Source organism: Misgurnus anguillicaudatus, chromosome 21 (assembly GCF_027580225.2).
Source record: "Misgurnus anguillicaudatus chromosome 21, ASM2758022v2, whole genome shotgun sequence".
Lineage (NCBI taxonomy): Eukaryota > Metazoa > Chordata > Actinopteri > Cypriniformes > Cobitidae > Misgurnus > Misgurnus anguillicaudatus.
In genome coordinates, this window is record NC_073357.2 from 51770371 (window position 1) to 51792565 (window position 22195).

Below are 22195 nucleotides of genomic sequence, written 5' to 3' on the forward strand. Positions count from 1 at the left end.
GTTTTGAAACCTTGACAGTTTAAAACCTCGGTATACCTTGAAACCGGTTACTGGCCCATGCCTACCTCCAACTGAGTGATGTTTCATCTCAAGCTCTGTTTCAATATTGCTACCAGAATGCCATATATGATATTTTGAGGCCCATGAAGAATGGCTAAAGTGTTTCTTTTTGAAGATTTGTGATCTCATATTTCACTTTATGAATTTATGGAGGCCAGCTATAACCTAAATGTTGCAATAAAGAGATTAAGTGGTCTTCAGTCATTCCTCACATGGCACTTTGTGGCGGCGATTAGGTTTAGCATAACCTCATTTCCGATAGTAATTACACGCGCAATCTACCTAAAGCATAATTCTGCATGACCATTACATTGGTTGGTGTAAGATTACATTATTTTATCATGCACATTCTCATTTTGCAATTATAAATAGGTCCGTGCAAAGACTACAGACACTGTAGGAGTCATGTTATACATTTGTAAACAATGCACAAGGCAATAAACCACCACAACATGATACTCCGGCAATACCAAATTTTGACCACATAGAGGCAGTACAGACCAACACATTTTGTTTTTGCTTTGTGCTTCTGTGATGATGTACATTTCTTCATAGTGTTCTTTGATTATCATCATCACCACAGTTAAGAATACAATAATTAGACTTTTTACATTAAAACCATTGCATTTTTTCACCATTGTTTCATTGATTTAGTTTCTAAATTTGTACTAAACTAACTTTGATTTGGTCTGGGAGTGATGTTTGGATATCACAGCAGCATACTCCCTTCCAGAGCGGTAAAATGTGCGCTTTAGCTCAGGTGTGGAGAAATCCACATGAAACAGACCAAAGCGCAGACGAAAGCCTTCTGCCCACTCAAAGTTGTCCAGTAGAGACCACGCAAAATATCCCTTTACGTTCACTCCATCTAAACTGATAGCTGGAAAACAGACACATGATTCAGATCATCCTCAGCATAGAGCTCAGTTCAGTTTTTTCAGTATTACATGTACATCTATACATATAATGCCATTAGCTAGCGTCTCAAGGCTGCAAGATACACATAATGCTACCAGTGAAGTTGCAGGAAAACTGTTAATGTTTAACTTAATATTAATAATAACCCAACAAAAATGTATTAGACCTTCTGCGGTGTTGCATAATCATACAATAGCTTTGCCTACTTCCTGCAGTGTGTCGTAATAAAAAGTACACCGGTCATCATCTTCTTTTTGAACCGGCCCACTCTGCGAAAAGCCATTTTCTGTGATATAGATGGGCAGACTGGTATAAGTGTCCTGTAAAAAAAGCAAATATAAATTGTTTGATTAATTTACATTTTATATTGTATGCACTTTGCAGACGCTTTTATCCAAAGCGACTTCCAGCACATTACAAGGTACAGTGGGGCAAAAAAGTATTTAGTCAGCTACCAATTGTTCAAGTTCTCACACTTAAAAAGATGAGAGAGGCCTGTAATTTTTGTCAAAGGTACACGTCAACTATGAGAGACAAAATGAGAGAAGGATCCAGAGAATCACATTGTCTGATTTTTTTGAGAATTTGTTTGTAAATTATGGTGGAGATAAGTATTTGGTCAATAACAAAAGTTTATGTCAATACTTTGTTATATACCCTTTGTTGGCAATGACAGAGATCAAACGTTTTCTGTAAGTCTCCACAAGGTTTTTACACACTGTTGCTGGTAGTTTGGCCCATTCCTCCATGCAGATCTCCTCTAGAGCAGTGATGTTTTAGGGCTGTCGCTGGGCAACTCAGATTTTCAACTCCCTCCAAAGATTTTCTATGGGGTTGAGATCTGGAGACTGGCTAGGCCACTCCAGGACCTTGAAATTATTCTTACGAAACCACTCCTTCTTTGCCCGGGCGGTATGTTTGGGATCACTGCCATACTGAAAGACCCAGCCACGTTTCATCTTCAATGCCCTTGCTGACGAAAGGTTTTGAGTCAAAATCTCACGATACATGGACCCATTCATTCTTTCCTTAACTCGGATCAGTCGTCCTGGTCCCCTTGCAGAAAAACAGCCCCAAAGCATGAGGTTTCCACCCCCATGCTTCACAGTAGGTATGGAGTTCTTTGGATGCAACTCAGCATCTTTCTCCTCCAAACACAAGAAGTTGAGTTTCTACCAAAAAGTTATGTTTTGGTTTCATCTGACCATATGACATTCTCCCACTCTTCTTCTGGATCATCCAAATGCTCTCTAGCAAACTTCAGACGGGTCCGGACATGTACTGGCTTAAGCAGGTGGACACATCTGGCACTGCAGGAATTGAGTCCCTGGCTGCATAGTGTGTTACTGATGGTAGCCTTTGTTACTTTGGTCCCAGCTCTCTGCAGGTCATTCACTAGGTCCCCCCATGTGGTTCTGGGATTTTTGCTCACCATTCTGGTGATAATTTTTACCCTATGGGATGAGATCTTGCGTGGAGCCCCAGATCGAGGGAGATTATCAGTGTTCTTGTATGTCTTACATTTTCTAATAATTGCTCTCACAATTGAATTCTTCACACCAAGCTGCTTACCTATTGCAGATTCAGTCTTCCCAGCCTGGTGCAGATCTACAATTTTTTTGTTTCTGGTGTCCTTTGACAGCTCTTTGGTCTTGGCCATAGTTGAGTTTGGAGTCTGACTGTTTGAGGTTGTGGACAGGTGTCTTTTAACAAGTTCAAACAGGTGCCATTAATACAGGTAACAAGTGGAGGACAGAGGATGCTCTTAAAGAAAAAGTTACAGGTTTTTGATAGCCAGAAATCTTGTTTTTTTTGTTACTGACCAAATACTTATTTTCCACCATAAATTGCAAATAAATTCTTAAAAAAATCAGACAATGTGATTTTCTGGATTTTTTTCCTCATTTTGTCTCTCATAGTTGAAGTGTACCTATGATGAAAATTACAGGCCCCTCTCATCTTTTTAAGTGGGAGAACTTGCACAATTGGTGGTTGACTAAATACTTTTTTGCCCCACTGTATAAAAAATGTTTGTCTTCCCTGGGTTCGAACCCATGATCTTTGGTGTCACTGAGCTATACACGGGAGCACATTTTGGCAATCACTCTCTGTAAACCTGAAAAATAATCTCAAACTGTATGTCAATCCATTGACCTTTGAAGTACCTTTATATATTTTAACAACTTCCGCAATCCGTCAGGGACAACAGCCAGCCAGAAGATCCCACTTATGGGCCAAGAGGGATCAATAACACCTTCTGCCCCTTGGTCACCAGTAAAACTGAGCTCACGAGCACCATTCAGATTTTTTACTTTTCGAGACGTATAGTAGTTCAGTGCAAAGAAATCAGCTGTGCCCAGCGGCGACGGCTCGTCTTTAGAGAACCGAGGGAGTCGTGGGCCCTGGTTGTATCCCAATTCCAAACTCCTAGCCTCAATCCTAGACTTCATGGATTCTGGGTAATCTCCCGTGCCAAACACAGGGCACGCAAACCAACCCAAAGAGAAGGCCAAGTATCGCTCTGTGGCTGCGACATCCTTAGGACAGCCAGGATCCAATGGTTCTGCCCAGTCGCTATTAAGGGCGATAGATACTTGCCCTCCTTGTAAATGTCTAAAATCTGAATTATAACTATGCCAGGACTTGGCGTGGGCCCGCAGCATGTTATGACCCACCAAGTAGGCTGATATTCCTGGCTCCTTGATCCCAGGAGCAAGGATGCCATCTTCATGGCCTAGTTTGGCATAAACATAGGGCTCGTTTATTGTGATCCAAAGTTTAACTCTGTCTCCAAAATTCTTAAAGCAAAACCTGGCGTAACTTTCGAAGATGTCTGCAATCTCTGTTGATTGCCATCCTCCACAGTCCTCTAAGGCTTGAGGTAAGTCGAAGTGGCACAACGTGACCATAGGGGTAACATCACTAGCGATCAAATTATCAATCACTTTGTTGTAGTAGTCCACACCTAAAATTGAAAGAAATTAAGGTCAAATACATAGGAAAGTAACTATAAACTGTTTTAACAAATGTCAGAAGAGTGTTCTAAATATTTTACTCAGACTTTTATATTATGCATTTTATTTTTTTTATATATCTTCCAATACGTCTATATTTTGTGTAAAGCATTGTTGCAAACTTTTTTTTTTTAAAGATGAAAAAAAACCTTTACCGGTTTTACTTAAAGACTTCTATAATCATTTAACAAAGTTTGCGACTCATAAAAGTTAACATTTCAAAGTAGCTTTTACAGAATCATCAATTGTTTGCACAAATGTAAACCCATGAGACTTTGGCTTTGGTATTTGACTTTCTGGACCCCACACACTGTGCAGTTTCATAAGGAGCACCTTTCAGATTGACATGATTTGTGGTGCCGTCAGGAAGGATCCGTGCCCAGGATATAGACAGACGATAATGTGTGAGGCCAAGCTGCTGGATACATTTTAGGTCCTCTTCCCAAAGTTGATAGCTGTTGCAGGCTACATCTCCAGTCTGGTCTTCAAACACCTTTCCTTTAGCATGACAGAATGTGTCCCATGTGCTTGGCCCTTTACCATCCATATTCCAGGCCCCTGTAAGATCGTTTAAAAAAACTAAATTGAGTTTTTGGAAATTTCTTAAACACTTCTATAATTTGTATACTGCTTTCTGATTATGTAACAATGCATAGAATCACAGCATCTAACCTTAAAGTCCCCAATAATGTATAAAAACCTATTATGTGTTTGTATGTGTTGTGTTGTGTGCGCCAGTATGTTTGGGCACCAAATACAGTGGTCAATCAGAAATTTTACAATTCATAACTTGACATGTCCTTTAGGCATTCATTTTGGATTTTTTACTAACACCATAACTCACATAATTATTTGTGATTTACATTATATTATTTAGTTTTGGATGTTTAGAATTGCAGCTGCTTTACATAAAGTTATAAAACTAATCTGCAATTATAAATCACAATTACAATATCAAAGTGAATAATTGCAACTTTGCAAGTATGATTTTTGTCATATTCGTGCACGTCTAGGGTTTGTGCATGTTTGTTTGTGAAAGAAAAAGAGAGAGGCTTTTTGAATGTACTGTATGTGTGTGTGTGTAATGGGGCATAGACACCAAACGCAAGTTCAACGATTTGCGCAAGTAGATTATATACAAAGTCAATGCAAAGACGTGACCAGACATGTCCATGCGCAGGGCAATGCGAGTGACGCAATATGGCCGGTGCGTTTGCCGCGAAAACACGCGTTATTCACCTCAAACGCGCTTTCGCCCAAGTTAAAAGTATTTAACTCAAGCAAAAAATTTGCCTGACACAAAGTTAAATTCCGCAAGTAATCTAGAGCGAGTAACCTGATTTGGTGTGTATGTAGCGTAAGAGTTGACAGCTGAAATTTAAAACAAACATTCAACCTGAACATTCTATTAATGTAAGTCTATGGAATTATTTGGTTTCGTCCGGTTTAGGAGAACCGATCCCTTAGTAAGTCCGATCCCTTCGAAAACATAAAGCAACTAAATTCAGACCAGTTTTTCAGATTTGTGCAAAGTTGGTAGCTGTAGCTTCAAAGCTCTAAGGTAACGTTGTGCACACCAAATCGTTTACAGCGGCGGCCGGCATATGTATTTTAATTGTTTCCGCTGAGCTTTTTAAAAACACAAGTATCTGGAGCGTTTTGTCCACGCTGAGCACCGAGAGTTGAAAAATATTCAACTTTGGGTGAAAAGCTCAGCTCATCAATGTCACTTCTCACTCGGCCGTCCAATCACAGTGGAGGAGGGGCGGGACAAATATCACAACAACCAACCGGAGCATTGTTCAACGACTGATAAACAAAGCAGAAGTATCATAGCAACAAAAGCGCTCCTCTGAAAAAAGCTGGCAAGCGCCTACAGTCGGCGTCCCCCTGCCATTTTCAGACGCGTTTGGTGTGCACACCCCTTAAGAGGAGTTACAATTGATAATTTTACTACCAGAATAATAAAAAGTTGAAGAGAAACAACAGTATGTTGGTTTTCTCGAGCCAACATAATAATTTATTTTAAACTGAATGAACACATCAAGATATTATTTCTAAATTGATTAATAAGTTGAAATACCAGGGAACTTTTGGCTAGTTAAGTTTACTTTAATATTTTACTGTAGCAAACTGTAGTAAAATTTAAAGATACTACAGTGTTTTAAATCTCACCATAATATTAGGTTCAAGATTTACTAGTTTTTCAATTTACTATAGTTAACCCTACGGAATACTTTAGTATATAACATTAATGATACTACAGCATACAATTTAAAACAGTAAACTATAGTAAATACCAAAGTATATACTAAAGTATTGTATTGTGAGATTGGCTATTTTGATTCTTATTCCTTCCACGTTAGTGCTAAACATGACAACCGCGATGTTTTAGTTATCTCACAGTTCACTTTAGTTATCTACTACTACAGTAAACCATACCTTTGATCACGAGCATACATTTTACCTTCAATTTGATAAGCAGATGTCGCAGCTCCCCATGCAAAGTCGCTTGGAAATGCGTTAACATCTAGAGCCGACATATTTAAAAGAATGATTATTTAATGACAGCTTCACAATGTTAACGCACTGTTAAACTGAATTATTAAGCACTTAATAATATTCTCCTATTTCACTATCTCTTCTTCTGCATGCACTTTGGCTTTCGAAAAGTTCCGCTTTATGTAGTGCGACGTGTACGTCATCACGCACTGCGCGTGATGTCATTACGCAACCTCCACGATGCGTTGTTGCTAAACTAAAATGTTTTGGGAATGATTTACGAAGGGTGTTGAGAGACTGGTGGGAAATTAGAATTTTTTGGTGATGAAGGTTCATGTTTATTGGTGACGAATTGGGTGTTGTTTTTATAAGGATATGTAAACATGTGGTTTTAGGCAAATCAATGTCATACAAGAAATCTCTAAGATACTGAAACTAAAAAAATAGAAAACATGAATGAAAACCAAATAGCCCAAGGTTGAAAGACCTTTGACTTTAATCTGTATGAGGAAGACTGATGCTACAATACAAAACAAAAACATCTACACTCGACTTTCTGTCACAACACACAATGTATTTTTCTATGAAGGGAGCCAGACTACAGCTTTTTTACTACTCCCAACCAGTCTTAACTTGTTTGTAGTGCCGTGTGAAGAGTCCCTTTTGTGAGGGCCACAAAAACAAATGGGAACAATGGCTCAATGATCCTTCAGTATTGTGTTGCAGAACCTTAAAAAAAACTTTAATGCAGAAACTGCAGAAATTGGTCAGTTTCTGTATACAGCTTTTTATTTCTATTTTAGCCAAAAAAGTTTATTGAATTGTGACTAAATTGTCATGTATTTGTAAAATGTATTTGCAAAAAGTACTTTTAGGGATTATATAGTAACTAAATGCCTGTAATTGGAAATTAGAAAATGTTGAAATATTATTAAAAAAACATTTCATTTCAAATAATTGGAAAATATTTTCAATATTTTTGAAAATTGTTTTCATGCCAAACCCAAGACTGTGGTCACATCTTAACATGTTATGTTATACCTTTCTGTTAATGACTAACCCTCATTAGAACTTTACTAATTTATTATTTTCTTAACTATTTACTATTTTTAGCTGAAATGTTGATTTCAGAAGATTTAATAATACATTCAGGAAAGCTGAACCACAGTTAACTGGAATTCCCTGCAGCAGATGCTCTTTTATTGCAAAGTAGAGAGCAGCACTGCATAAAGATACAAAGAGCATGTAGAAAAACTAAATGTAAACACAATAATAAATAATAAAAGGAAAAAGGAACAATAATAGTATATCATTATCAACAGAAAAATAATATCATAATTCATAACAAATGTGTTATTCTTTTACTTTTTATGAATATACAGCGTGGGAAATTCCAGCAAGAAAAATGTAAAATTTAGGCGAAATGTTAAGATATTTTTATTCTTGTAAATAAAAAGTTACCAATAGGTTCAACAGCGTGGTTACTGTTGGAAAAAGGAAAATATGCCTCGAAGCGAAGAGTTTAATTCACATTTTATAAATGACACATTTCAATTCTCCCAAAGGTAATGCGGAGCAGCAGCACGCATTGGATACCAAACCAGGGATGACGTCACGGGAGGAAATGGAACCTGAAGCCTCGGGCTCATAGAACATGCTACACTTCTCTATGGACTGAATATATCCACGGTTTTACCCTCTCACTGACTTCCAGGATCCACTTTTTCCTTCGGAGTACACTATCAGCCTGTATCTCTGGAAGAGTGTCCTTTCCGTCCCGATTGGTGACTGCATTGAAGCGCATATGGAACAATCTTAAAGTAGAGCGCAACTTTACGCCTTCAGTTTTCCAAATTGCTTTTATTGTTCGGCTTGCGGATATAACTTTATAACACTGATTTGTTCAAGAGACTACCGCAATTAACCGTGTCGCGAGTCACGTTTTCTTTCGGAGCCTGTCGTACCGAGTCAAACCTGCAATGAGAAAAGTTTACAGTCGAATTTGCTTAAGTTTGTGAGACTGTTATCTCTCGGGATGGCTGCAGCTTATTCAAATGGAGAGGCGAGATTTCCACACTCACTGGCAACAAAGAAAATGTAACGACTTTGAGAGGCATTATATCAGTGGTTCATTCGTGCGAAACGCTGAAAACTTGCCGTGCAGTCGACTTGCCTTGAAAAGCTGGAGACGGAATGGAGCGCGAGCTCTTGGAAAACAAAGACCGTGGGACTGTTTAATGTGGATTTGACGATAAATCGCTTTGGTAACGTTTTGTCGACGCCTTGTCGAGGTCAGTACTTTGACTATGACTTAAAACTGTCGTCTCGAGTCTCTGACTGTTTAATGGCTAATAATAACTGGCACGCATATCGAAAGGTGGTGTTTTGATAAGGACGCCGAACGGAATTCTGGGATATTTATATGCAAATCGAATTCACCCTCGCGTGTGAATTTTAAGAGAAAGGAGTAATGTCGGTGGGCGCTCTTGGCGTCCTGCTCTTGGCTTTCGTGCTGTTTGGAGGCGTGAACTCTTTGGGATCATCTGAATGTAAATCATATGATGAGCGCTCCAGAAGCGCTGGGAAAAGCCCTCCGTCCGGGGCCACGCTGGACAGGAAGGTGGTCTGCAGTAATATGGAGCTCCATCAGGTGCCACCCCCTGAATCATTCCCTAACAGGACAGTCTCACTGTAAGTCAACACTCATTTAACATGCTTATGTCTTTCATTACAGCCCAGACTATACCTACTGAAAAACAATACACATTTTAATAGTTAACAAATACTCTTTTGTACCATTTTTGGGCCTTTTACAGTAATATTTAATGATGTTCTACTGGTTCCCATCTGCCTGATAAACTCCCCCCAATTCAATATTTACTCAACCTATAGAGACCCACAGGGGCCATTAAGGTTTCCTTTAAAAGCATTAAATCTATTCATTCATTCTAACAGAAAGTTTTAACTAAGTTAAATGTTTTAACCATAATTAAATCTCAGATGTCAAATAGCCATACAGGGTCAAGTTTAACAAAAAAATAAAATTATTTTTTCAGTTTTGTAAGCACAGATTTCAGAATTGTCACATCCGTAACAGAGAAATGGGACATCCATAACACTGTTTTATCTTATAAATGTGCAAAAAAAAAAAAAAAAAGAAGGCTTTATACCAATGTATATATTAAATAAGGGTGTGAGTAGTTAATTGATGTTTATGAATGCATATCTGAACCCATAGTTTGTTAATGCAATGAGGTATCTAGTCTACTTCACTCGCCTGTGGTGGATATTTGACATTTAAAATAACGCTGTTAATGTAAATTTTTGAGTTAAAGGGGTTTGTCACCGTAAAACCAGATTTATAAAGACACCGCCTGCTTGTCTCGGATAGATTTTTATACTCGATTCAACTCAATGAATATAGATTTAATACAAATAGATTTAATACAAATACTATATTTATAAAAAAAGAACAGTGAACATAAGTTTACAAGGGTAATAAATAAAAAGAAATTAAGAGCCACAAACCTGTATATTAACCTTATTTTAGGTACACTTGGGAATTTTAAAACAGAACCCATCTCTAATTTTCAAATGCATACAATTATGTTAAATACAATACAATTTTGATGCAAGACGAAAATGTATGCTGAAAAAAGTCAGAACAGTCGAGTGGAGAAGTATTAGATTAATGTTAATCTTAGGTTCAATGTTTGCGGAAATATGAAAAAAAATAGATTCGTGGCCTTTGAGAATCGATTTTGAATCGACCACATAAATAAAAATGATTAATCGAAAAAAAAAAAATCGCCCAGCCCTAATAACGATTAATCGCAATTAATCTATAGCAGAATAAAAGTGTTTGTTTACATCATATATGTGTGTGAACTGTGTATAATAATAATGCACACATGCATGTATAATTCTTATAAAAAATATATATTTATATATTAAGTATTTATATTTATATATTATATATAATTATACATAAATATACAAATGTAGGTACACATGTTATTATACACAGTTCACACACACATATATGATGTAAACAAAAAGTTTTATTCCGCTATTAATCGGGAACAATTATTATGCATCCCTAATTCATACTGTATGTCAGGGGTCATAAAGGTGTATACTGTAAATGTAATGATACAAGTATTTCATAATCAACGTTGCAAGCAAAACGGCTTCAATTTTCAAAGTGGCTTAGCTTCCCTTTGTGCTCTGTGTGTGGCTGTTTGTTCAGCATTATCAGGGTCTAAATGAAAAGCTGTCCACGTGATGGTGTCTTTCAGAGATGGACGTCATGCATGTCCAAAATGCCTGAATGCTACTTTCGTCTTTCTTCATGTGGACGTGCAGAGTACGCACTGAAAACAGGAAAGAGTGGAAGCAGAGACTTTGACCTGGGGGAAATAAACAGCGATAGCATACACCGTTGATAGATTTAGTGCTGCTGTTTTAAAACGCTTTCGGACTGTAATGTACACCTTAAACATGAACTTGGATTGAGAATATGGTCAGTCATTGTGATGGTTTACTTGTGTTTCTCAATGTCCTATTGTGGTAAACCTTTGAAGTTTGTAAGTTGGTCCACGTGAGTCAGAAGGGTAATTAAAAATCAGCAGTGTCAGGTTATTTGGTCTGTACAGGAAGTCTTAACATTACAATGGGCAATCTAAACATATACTTGTCTCAGTTACAGTAAGGAAAGAGGCACATGGGCGTAGCACGTTCACAAAGTTTGGAGTATTCATGGACTGCTGACTATAGTCCTGTTTTTTGGATGATGTTTTTTTGGTTTCTCCTGTGAAGGGCTTGACCGTAGACAGATGGTGAATGAATGTGCCATTGCTGCTTCCTACTGGACCTACTGGAGACCCTCTTTGACCCTAAAAATCAATTACCTTCTGGAGCCTGGTACGGGAATCCCTTTACCCCACACATGCATGTGGGGTTGGCAGGTTTATGTTTAGGAAGTGCTCCCCTGTAGTAAACCTCGTGAACTTTTAACTGGCAAGTGAGACAGTTGTCAATAGTTTAAGAAAAACTGATGAAAGAAATGGCATGCATTCCCTGCAGGGTTTTAGGAACTGCTCATTTCAGATTTGTAGGATCTCAAAATTCATCCGTCAGCCTCCCATTTTGAGTATAAAAACTATAAAAGTGACTTGTGCAGGATGGAAGTTAACACTGGTGCACTTTAGTTTTCTTTCTTTAATATTTTGGCTTTTCTGCTCGTCGAAACACTCGAGCTGCTATTATGCTTGGAATTGGAGTTGTTTTAGAATGGTTTAATGACTGCTGCTATTTCCTGTAAATGCTTTAGGAAAGTTAAATACTTGGGTAAAGATCTAGTATCTTAGTATCTGTTGTAAAAGGATATTGTGTGTGTGTACTGTATATAGTGTGTGTGCAGCTGTCTTTTTATGTGAGCTCAGTTGTAGAGCTTGTGTTTCTCATAGGGAACTGTTGAAAGCTACACCTGGATAGAGTTGTTCTCCCCAAAGCACACCTGGTAACTGTAGAAAGACAACTTGGTATTGAAATTCCTAATTTGTTAAAAGTAATGAAGAAACTTTTATAGCTGACTTATGCTGCGTTTACACCAGCTGCTGTAGAGGCGTCAAGCGCGAGTGATTTCAATGTTAATGTAAAGGAGGTGTCGCGGCGTGAATGAGGCGTTTAGTGCGGTGCTGTAGATGCAATTCCGCCTCATTCGCATGTCTAGTTCGCGCAAATGGCGTGAATTGAGCGTTGCCGCGGCAACGTGCAGGTTGGAAATTTTTTTAATTTTGGTGGAAAAACGCGCCGCGTTAACCAATCAGGAGCTTGCTCTAGTAGTGACGTGATTACAGGAAGCGAGTGGAGACGCAAAACCCCCTCCCATGACGCAAATTTCCGCGTCCATGTCTCGATGACTAGAATTTCATGCGCGAATGAAGCGAGTAAACTCAAAATGTTCAAGCGACAAACTAGATGCGGTAGACGCGAATCTGACGCCTTAAACGCAGCTGGGGTGAACCCACGGTTAGAAGGAAAATAGAAAACAATAGATAAAAATTTTAGGGATGCACTGTTTGGCATCCGAAACTATTTGGCCGAAAATATAGCAAAAAAGCATCTTTTGTTAGACACTTTAAAATGCAAAAATGTTTGCTGGATTTTTAAAGCATGCATGCCTTTCATTCTAAGGTGGTTTCTGTTTGTTTGCGTCAATTTTGTTATTATTCAGTAAAATCTAGTCTTTTTTCTTCTTCGGAAGACACAGAAAAACGTTTTTTTTTTGCTATTTTCGGCCAAATCGTTTGATGACGAATATTTGGAGCACATTTTAAAATATTTAAACATGCAAAATTTGTAACAAAAAAAAAATTAATACAAATTATTCTTCACAAACATTTAGCCTCAAATGTATTTGTGAATGTTGTACACTTAATCACATTTGTTTGCTGGCACCTTCTATTTTCTTTATGAAGGCATATATTGGGAATTGGGATTGCCATTGTATTTTTATTCTTAATGTGTCTTATTAGACTGAGACATAGCGTTCTTTCATCTTAAATATTTGGTATTGGCCGTTTATCTCCCTTTTTGTTTTTACATACATTTTTATTTCCAAATATTATAATATTAAGGGGCTACATTTAAGTAGCTTTAACAAACATACCTGACCAAAAACATCACAGGGGTATGCATCTTGGGACAAACCAATGTCATTGATGTATGTAAGATATGTCAGTGCAAGATGTTTTTAAATTAAGGCAGCTCAAACATACATTTAAGTCTGGGACTAGGATAAGCCCTGTCCAGGAAACCGCCCCTATATCAGTAAAATTTTATATTTAATATTAAAGGACAGACACTTAAAATTTAGATCAAATCCAATATAACCACCCATCTTCACTTTATAGTGGTGTTATTTGTAGTTTGGTTACTGGGTCATTCAAGATAAGGTTGTATCTTCACCATCTGTCTCCAGCATTAGGAGACCTACGGGTGCCAGACGCTAATTTGACTGTTTACTTTCCTGTAACGTCCTGTCCACTGATAAAGTGGTTATCACAGGTATGCAATCAGGGAATGGCTATTTATTTAATGTGGTCCACACCCCCATAAAAATCACCTGACCACAAGATATACATGTCAAACCTGTTATTAGTTTTACTTCACTGAATGATAAATTTACGGAAGACCTAATGTACAAATACATGAGAAATCTGTTAGCTCTGTTTGTAGATGACTTCTAAAAATAATATAAGTTAAGTGTTGACTAAACCATGTAGAAGCTGTTTAACCATCCAATCTCAAGGCACTTCATGGTGTACTGCAGTCATGAAATTTTCATTTAGTTATTCGTGTTCATGGACTCGATTTTCCTGGACAATGGTAATGTATTGAAATCCGTGCTGAGTGACACACTTCGTGCTCAATAGAAAGTAGTGTACATGAGCACAAATAAATAAATCCATATTTTGTGACTATACCACAAAATGCCTTGAGGTTGGTTTATTGGTGAATATTTGTTGTGATATTGTAATTGCGATTATTATTGACGAGTAATAGATTTTAAAAAAGTTTTTAAATGTTTTATAACTTTCTGTGAAGCAGATGCACGGTATTCCAAACATCCAAAACTAAATATATTATAATGTAAATAACAAATAATAATGGGTATGTTGTAAATAAATATCCAAAATGAATGGCTAAAGGACACATCAAGTTATCAATTTTAAAATCTCTGATTCCCCACAGTATTTGGTGCCCAAACATACTGCTTAATGGAGTATAAATGGACCGCTGTAATTGAGGCTTTTGGCGATTGTGCTGCTTCACCCGTAATTGTAATCCCGGTTAGTTTTTCGATTAATTCTGCAGGCCTAGTAGAAGGTCATGTGTGTCAGTTGTTATTATGAGAAATATTTAGACGATGATGCAAAAACATTCAGCTAGGAGTTTACTATGCTGATGAATTTCTGTCATTCTTATCTTATCTTGACTATTCAGAGTCACAAGGCAGTGTTTGTGTGAATGTTTCTTCTCTACAAATGTCAATTGTTCTCAGACATATATCATCATAGGGAATTTAGTTCTGAATGTCAAAATGAAGGTTGCCCAGAACGAAAATGTGAAGAAACACGCCTGCAATTGACTGTGATATGAGGAAAAACATCAGATATAGTATATTACAGTTTAAATGAGCATCTATGACACTTAAAACTCTCATATAAATGTTATCTACCCGGAAAAAACTCTTTAAAATAAATCCACTATTTGTAAATACTGGATTATATTACATCTACTTCTGTAAGGAGCCTGTTGTATTTACCTAACCAAGTAAATCCAAATGCAGTCTTACAGTTTTTAGTTTTTTTTACTTATTTTTATTTTTTATAATAATAAAAAATAAATAATAAAGCCATAGCTGGCATGGCGTTAAAGGACAAGTTCGGTATTTTACACTAAAAAGCCCTGTTTTCAGATTGTTTATGATGAAATAGAACGGTTTTGACTGAAATTTCGACATATGTGGCTGGCCCGAGAATTTGCGGGTGTTTGTTGTATCAGCCCCCACCTCTACAATGGGTGTATAGGTGCACTGGAACAATCCTTCCTAAAATGCATTAAACTTTCGTTTACAAAGACGTGAAACTCACCGAGTGGTCAGGAGTGTTCACTGATATGCTCACACAAAAATCGCTGCAAAAGATGCTTTCCAACAGGTGTTTTAGCATTCGTTGTAAATTTGTGGACCTATTTTTTCAAACGCCTCACAACCGTATATTCTTCCGCTTAGAGCTTGAATAATAGACACTCCAGCCCAGTTGGTGGCGATAATCCGCCTTTGCCAATTGCAAGAATACAAACAAAGTTCCCGGCACTGAGTAATACCGTACCGTCAATGGAGTTGGACAAAACTACGATAAAACCTGTTGGAATGCGTCTTTTGCAGCGATTTTTGTGTGTGCATATCAGTGAACACCCCTGACCACTCGATGAGTGTCACGTCTTTGTAAATGAAAGTTTAATGCATTTTAGGAAGGATTGTTCCGGTGCACCTATATAGGCATTGTAGAGGTGGGAGGTAAAACAACAAACACCCGAAAATTCTCGGGGCAGCCGCATATGTCGAAATTTCAGTCAAACCGTTCTATTTCATCATAAACAATCTGAAAACAGGGCTTTAAGTGTAAAATACTGAACTTGTCCTTTAAGAAAAGAAAAAGTAAAGATTAAAGTTGTTGTTTTATAGTAATGCTTACACTTTATTCAGATGTTCTCTAGTGGGTGAATTCAACAAAATATTTTGTTACACATTAAAGGGATAGCTCACCCAAAAATGAAATTTCTGTTATCATTTACTCACTCTAATGTTGTAACAAACCTGTATAAATTTCTCTGTTTTGTTTTGATGAACACGGAGGAAGATATTTTGAGGAATGTTCGTAATCTAACCATTCGTGAGCCCCATTCACTTCCATTGTATTATTTTTTCCAACTATGTATGTAAATGGGGCTAACGAATGGTTTGGTTACAAACATTCCTTAAAATATCTTCCTTTGTGTTCATCAGAACAAAGAAATGTATACAGGTTTTTAACAACATCAGAGTGAGTAAATGAGTTTCATTTTGGAGGATACTATCCCTTTAAGACTCTGTATTGGGAGTATTAATAAATATTACGAATAATATTAAGAATCATTAAATATATGATTTCCTTATAATAATCTTTACCACATGTGTATTTATCTGAAAATTGTGTACAAATTTTTTTTAGGCAGGGCTGGTGTCATTTCAGTTCTAAAATCAACCAAACATGCAGCAAGCTGTATTTACAACATCAACATTCACAACCCATTTTCAACCCATTATCCCTTTTGAAATTAATTGGATTGTAAATTGTTAGTTAGAGTTTTTGTCCAGTTTGGAAGGTCTACTCCTCATCTGAAAAACACTGTTGGAACGTTTTGGATGAATCTGAAAAAGGAAGTTGTTTCTATGGCGAATCATTACGTTTTGTTGAAAGATTACAAAGATTAGCATTTTATTTTCTTTGGAATAATGTGCGGATTAATGCACAATAAGACCAGGAATGCCTATTAAAAAAGTAAAATGGGGTGAATTTGATTTCGTGTTGACTCAGGTTTTGCAAAAGTGTCTTCTCAGTGCTGTGGCAGACCTGAAATACCTCTTTCTTAATGCTCAGCACATCTGGAGTTTGAAGATGTACATTCTGCTAAAGTGAGGAAAGCTTAGGAACTGTTTGTGTTTGGAAAGCCAGGAAAAATGGAGGCTGTCTCAGCAGGCCAAGCTTGTAATAAAGTCACCCCTCAACAGCCCGTAATAACAATCTGCCTGAGACCTGTGGATAAGGGGTTGTGAGCGCAAGCGACCGCATCCGGTGAAACCGTACTTGCAACAGTCAAACACAAATGTTGTGGTGTTTCATCTGAAATGGACATGACTGTTAACCACTGATTTACAAAATGGAGGAGACATGCAGAAGATATTACCCTTTATTTTGGATTTGGAAAACAAAAAAAACATAAAAATATAAACTCTATTTCCAAAAATAGTGAAATTATACATCATCTGACTTTATAGATAATTGTTTTTTGTTTCACAATAGGCCACAGTGAGTTGACCCTGAAAATGCAAAATGCACAAAAGCCAATTTCAGTAATGTGATGTTTTTTTTTATTGATTTGTTACAGCTGTTTGCGCTCTTGTATATCAGATGTAAGATGGCAAAGACTGTGTTTAGTGCCAGTTTATCAAAACAGATTTTCGGGTACGTGCCCGAGCCAGCAGAGTTCTGCTCAGAGTTCATCTCAGCCAAAGATTATAGATATAACAAGATTGAGCACTGCCACTGCCATTACTATAAATGGGGGAAGTGCAATGCTCAATATGGCCGCTCTGGTGCCAGAAGTCCTGCCTTTTAGTAAAAAGAGACAATTATCAATTGATAAAGACTGCTGATTCTCTGGGGGAATGTTTTGTAAGTCGTTAGCCAACCTGTGTGTATGCACAGTAGCTGAATAGACCTTAAAAAAGGTGTTTTTAGCACAGTTTTAGCCCTGGGTATAGATGGTTTCAGCAATAACAACTTAAACAAACGGCTTTCTTGAAACACAATTAACTTCCGGTAAACTTTGCTAAGAAGAATCAATAACAACAAAGTCCTTTTAGAGTAGGTTATTTCTGTTAACAAGCTAAATAAACAAAAAGTAGATTACCTTAGTTGATATTTCATAGCTAAAGTGTATAAAAAATGACATTGAGGTAACGTTGCTGTGTGAAATGTGTACTATAATGTATACAATGTCAACTACAAACTGGCTGCCAAAACTCCTTTTACATAGTGGTGATCCATGATCGGCGTCTCCCCGTCTTTAGGAAACTAAAACATTTGTTATTTTTGATGAGGTATTCGTTCCAGAGTTCATTTTAGCAACTAGCCAGACCATTAAACAAACAGAAACTGGAAGTAAAGTTCCGACCAGATGCATAACGGCGACAACACACATGCGTCTAATGAAACCGTCTAGCAGGGTTCCCCAAATCTTTGCCCGAGCACTGCAGAGTTTAGCTTCAACCCTGATCAAATACACCTGAGCAAGCTAATCAAGGTCTTTATGATCACTAGAAAATCACAAGTGGGTAAGTTTGATTAGGGCTGAACCTAAACTTTGTAGTGCTCAGGCTCTGCTGGGTAAGATTTGGGGAACCCTGGTCTATAGTCTGTTTTTATCCATGCGCACAGTCTTGCAAAGCATAGTTCATTTGACTCGTACATGTGCGCTGATGTTTTGTAATTTGTTGCGTATTGCAACAAATTACAAAACCTCTTGGGGCCTACATACTACATACTCCTGTACGTGGAAGCGAGACCGTCACGTACTGTGTACGCAAGGTTTTAAAAATCAGATGGTACTCGTATTTTTCTGATGACGAAAATTGCGTCACACGCACTGTATGCGGACCCTCGTCTATGCGTAAAAAAATTACTATACTTCGGCCTTAAGAAACAAATGTTTTGATAAAGTTTAATTGTTGTTCGTAAATATGTTGTTTAATTTTAAGTGTAGCATGATATTTTAGCAATATTGGCGTTTCCCATTCAAATAGATAGGATTGTTGTCTGCATGACTGAAATAACTCCCTGGAAGGGTTGCAAGCATGAATGCTGAGTGGCATGACTTCCCTAAAGGGACCATGGCTCAGCTAGTTAGTGGTCAGCTTGGGTGGTTGCATAGAGTGTGTTTTTCTGAACTAATGTATATGACTTAGTTAGCAGTAATCAAAAAGGATCTGTATATTAAGTAAGTGAATTATTTAGTTAATTGTCTATTTGTCAAATCTTTGTAGCTTTCCCAATTTCTCAAACACAGTCTATAAAGAAAATGCACTTCTTGTTGTGACTGCCTACTGTTGTCTAATATGTTTCGCTCCTATAGACTTGTATCATGACTTGTCAGCTGGTGTTAGTAATGTCACTGGCAGTAATGTAATTGTTCATTGTGTTGCAAGTCATTTTGTAAGAAAATGGTTGTTTGATACAACAAGAGCAAAGAAGTCTGTGCTACTTTATGAGCAAATCCAACAAGCAAATAGCCCAGGGTTATAATTAAGCATGCTTGTTTTTCTGCTGTAAATGCTTGACAACATGAACATTAGAGGGTTTTGTATACATAATGATTTCCTGATTTTTGATATATGCTTATGTTTTTCACAGGATTTTAAGCAACAACAAAATAAGGGAACTTCTGAATGGCTCTTTCATCGGTTTGTCATCACTGGAAAGATTGTAAGTTCAAATTGTACCTTTTTGTTCCTATTTTGTTCCATTGTATTTGATTCTTAGGGCTGCACGATATTGAAGAAAAATGTGATATTGAAGAAAAATGTGATAACTTTCTAAATAATAATATATACAGTGTGCAAAACAATAAAGCTTTAAGTTGGTAAAATCAACTTAAATTACATTCAAATGTATGTAAAAACAGCACACATCTTTCTGGGAAAAGAAAGCATCCATCTATCTACATCAAGCTACAACTTTAATTAATTGTAACTTTTTGAAGCGTTTAAGTCATTGCAAACCACTGCAATATATTGAGATGTGCATTAGGGATGCACCGATATGAAAATTTTGGCCGATAACTCTTTGAATTTGGGGGCCGATAACCGATATCTATAAGCCGATAAATATTCATATTATTTTCACAATGAAAAACTCGCAGACCGCGGACATCTTGTCTTTGCGCTAGACTACCATACTCTTCTTAAGCCCGCAAAACGTGTCATCTTCGTGCTATGTCACAGAAAGCACCAATCAAAGCTCCACATGGCCAGCAATGAGCAAGTGAAGTGGTTCAACAAACCAAAATAATCCATCATTTATCGGCTTTCATTTATCGGCCTAATTTTGCTATCAGACCGATAACCGATAATATTAAAAATAAGCAGTTATCGGCCGATAACGATATGTCAACCAATATATCGTGCATCCCTAATGTGCATGTTTCGATATTTCTATATATCTTGCAGCCCTATTGCTTCTATTTCTGCAACATAGAAAACTTGTAGCACAGTGTTTCCAAAGTGAAAGGAAACATTGATGTAATTTTTCTTTTGTGGTATGAGTGAAGGCCATCAGGCTGTTGGAGACCTCATACTGAGGGACAGTTCAAGTGAAAGTTAATTATAGCTGTTGCCTGCAGCGAACAATTGCCTTATCTTGGCATCGGCTTACTGCCCTGCGCTTCCGCTGGGGATACAGTGTCGCTCAATGTAACACAGTGCTGGTCAGATGTTTAAGCCCACCCGGCTACAACCACTAAATTTAGACCCTGTACATTGAGGAGCTGTATTTACAGTTGCTCTCTGTGTCTGCACTTTCACATACAAATATGTAGATTTCAGTGTGCACATGCAGACAAAAGAAGAATTGGCTAACCACAAATTTTGGTGAACAGCAGGTCTCGACTTCTAATGAGTGCAAAACTTTCATTTTAGTTCACTGTATAATCAAGACTGTTGTTCTGAACATGTTCTTTTAAGAAAATGATTTAGACTACATTTACACAAACGGGGATGAAGTAAAAACAAAGTTTTTCTATTGCGTTTTTTTTATTTCACGTGCACATGAAAACTAGGGATGGGACGGTATGAACATTTCATATCATGATTATAGTGACCGTAGTTATCACGGTTATCAATATTATCATGGTTTTGTTAAAATGAGATGGAAATGTTAAAAAATAACTGATACACACACTGAAAACATTTGAACAAGTTTTATTTTTGAAAATTTAATATTTTATGTCCCCGAAATTATTTCTGTGGTAAAAAAATAAAATAAATCTGTCTAGTAAGTTTACCGTGCATGAAAACAATACATTATTGTTGTTAGTGCTGCACAATTAATCGCATCGCAATCGCGATGTCAGCCTGTGCGATTATATGACAGCAAAATGTTGCAATTATATTAAATAAATAAATAAATGTGTGGACTTGTTAACACAAACTTTCTGATAACAGTTTGATGATTTTCCTTGCTGTTTAAAAAAAGAAAGAAAAACGAACAAAAAAGGCAGTGCACGTGTGTGGTGTGCGTCGTCACTTATACCAGAGCGAAGATGGATGCAGAGGAGGTTGACAGTGATCTGGTAGCTTAAAAAAACTCTGTCTATTGTATGGCGGTATTTTGGATTTAGGATTACTGACACTGAGCAGTTGCTACATCACGTGGCAATACGAAAACATTTCTAGTTTTACAAATACACATTTTAGCTAAACTGTGTGTGGATTTTCCTTAAAACCCATCAAGTTGACTCATGACACCATTTAGTATAATCGCAATCGCACATCGCAATATTATTCAATTCAATTCAATTTTATTTATATAGCGCTTTTCACAATACTTAATTGTTTCAAAGCAGCTTTACATTAATAGAAGCAGTAAAAGCACAGAAAAACGACAGATAGCACAACATAATAATAAATAGCATAAGCAGTCAAATTTGCTGCGGCTATGACTCGACATTATGAGCGAGCGTATTACTTATGTAACGTCTAGAAGAAGAAGCTAAGTTAAGCCCAAGCAGGCTACCTCCCCGTGTTAAAAAACCCCCTAGGAGAAAAAACAAAAACCCCGGGTTGTTTAGCCGAGGAAATAAAAAATAAAAAGTCCTAGGAGGGAAAAACCCTTGGGAGATATACATGTATATACACACATATAAGCGGATAAGGAGATTAAGCGGAGAGTAAGCGGAGATTAAGCGGGTTTTGCCGGTGATCGTTGGTCAGGCATCAGCTGGGCATCAAATTGAGGGACGACCAGTAGATCAGAGATGTGTCGATTTTTACATCTACCGGAACTGGGTCTGTTTGTCCCATTGTCCTCAGGGTCAATGGGACCCAGGGACGAGACAGGGAGAGAAAAACAAAATCATATTAGCGTAGGGGCCGTTCACATGTAATGCAAGTGTCACACAGTGATGTGGTTTAATCAGCTTAGTTTCAGACAGACTAACTATTGCGGCATAATTATATTATCCACAGTTGAGGATTTTGCAAATTGGGGGCCCACTGCGACGGTATATATGGTAACTAAGGGTCACCTTCCGATCTTTAAGAGAAAATGAAACCTGTCGACCCGTTTGACTAAGGCCTGTAACCCCACTGTCGT

The 22195-nt window shown here is 37.3% G+C and overlaps 2 protein-coding genes across 2 annotated transcripts in view; one reads left to right on the plus strand and one right to left on the minus strand.

The window, feature by feature from the left end:
- Positions 1 to 1148: 1148 nt before the first annotated feature.
- On the minus strand, positions 1149 to 6683 carry gba3 (glucosidase, beta, acid 3). The gene is made up of 4 exons (XM_073859354.1): positions 6460 to 6683; positions 4326 to 4550; positions 3144 to 3943; positions 1149 to 1298 (listed from the first exon to the last, which is right to left on the minus strand). Exons 1-4 carry the CDS (start codon positions 6533 to 6535, stop codon positions 1164 to 1166), a joined length of 1236 nt encoding a protein of 411 aa, XP_073715455.1. The 5' UTR covers positions 6536 to 6683; the 3' UTR covers positions 1149 to 1163.
- Positions 6684 to 8088: 1405 nt separating this feature from the next.
- adgra3 (adhesion G protein-coupled receptor A3) overlaps positions 8089 to 22195 on the plus strand; it is a 52669-nt gene continuing 38562 nt past the window's right edge. Inside the window, exons 1-2 of the mRNA XM_073859355.1 lie at positions 8089 to 9185; positions 19238 to 19309. Of these exons, the coding sequence (XP_073715456.1) occupies positions 8965 to 9185; positions 19238 to 19309 (293 nt within the window). The 5' untranslated portion in view covers positions 8089 to 8964. The remainder of the gene's footprint in view (positions 9186 to 19237; positions 19310 to 22195) is intronic.

Coding starts and splice junctions, on each gene's coding strand:
- gba3 (XM_073859354.1), bottom strand. CDS start 6,535: ATGTCGGCTCTAGATGTTAACGCATTTCCAAGCGACTTTGCATGGGGA. Junction 4,551..6,459: donor ATCTGCTTATCAAATTGAAG/GTAAAATGTATG, acceptor ACGATCTTACAG/GGGCCTGGAATATGGATGGT. Junction 3,944..4,325: donor AAATCATGTCAATCTGAAAG/GTGCTCCTTATG, acceptor TTTCAATTTTAG/GTGTGGACTACTACAACAAA.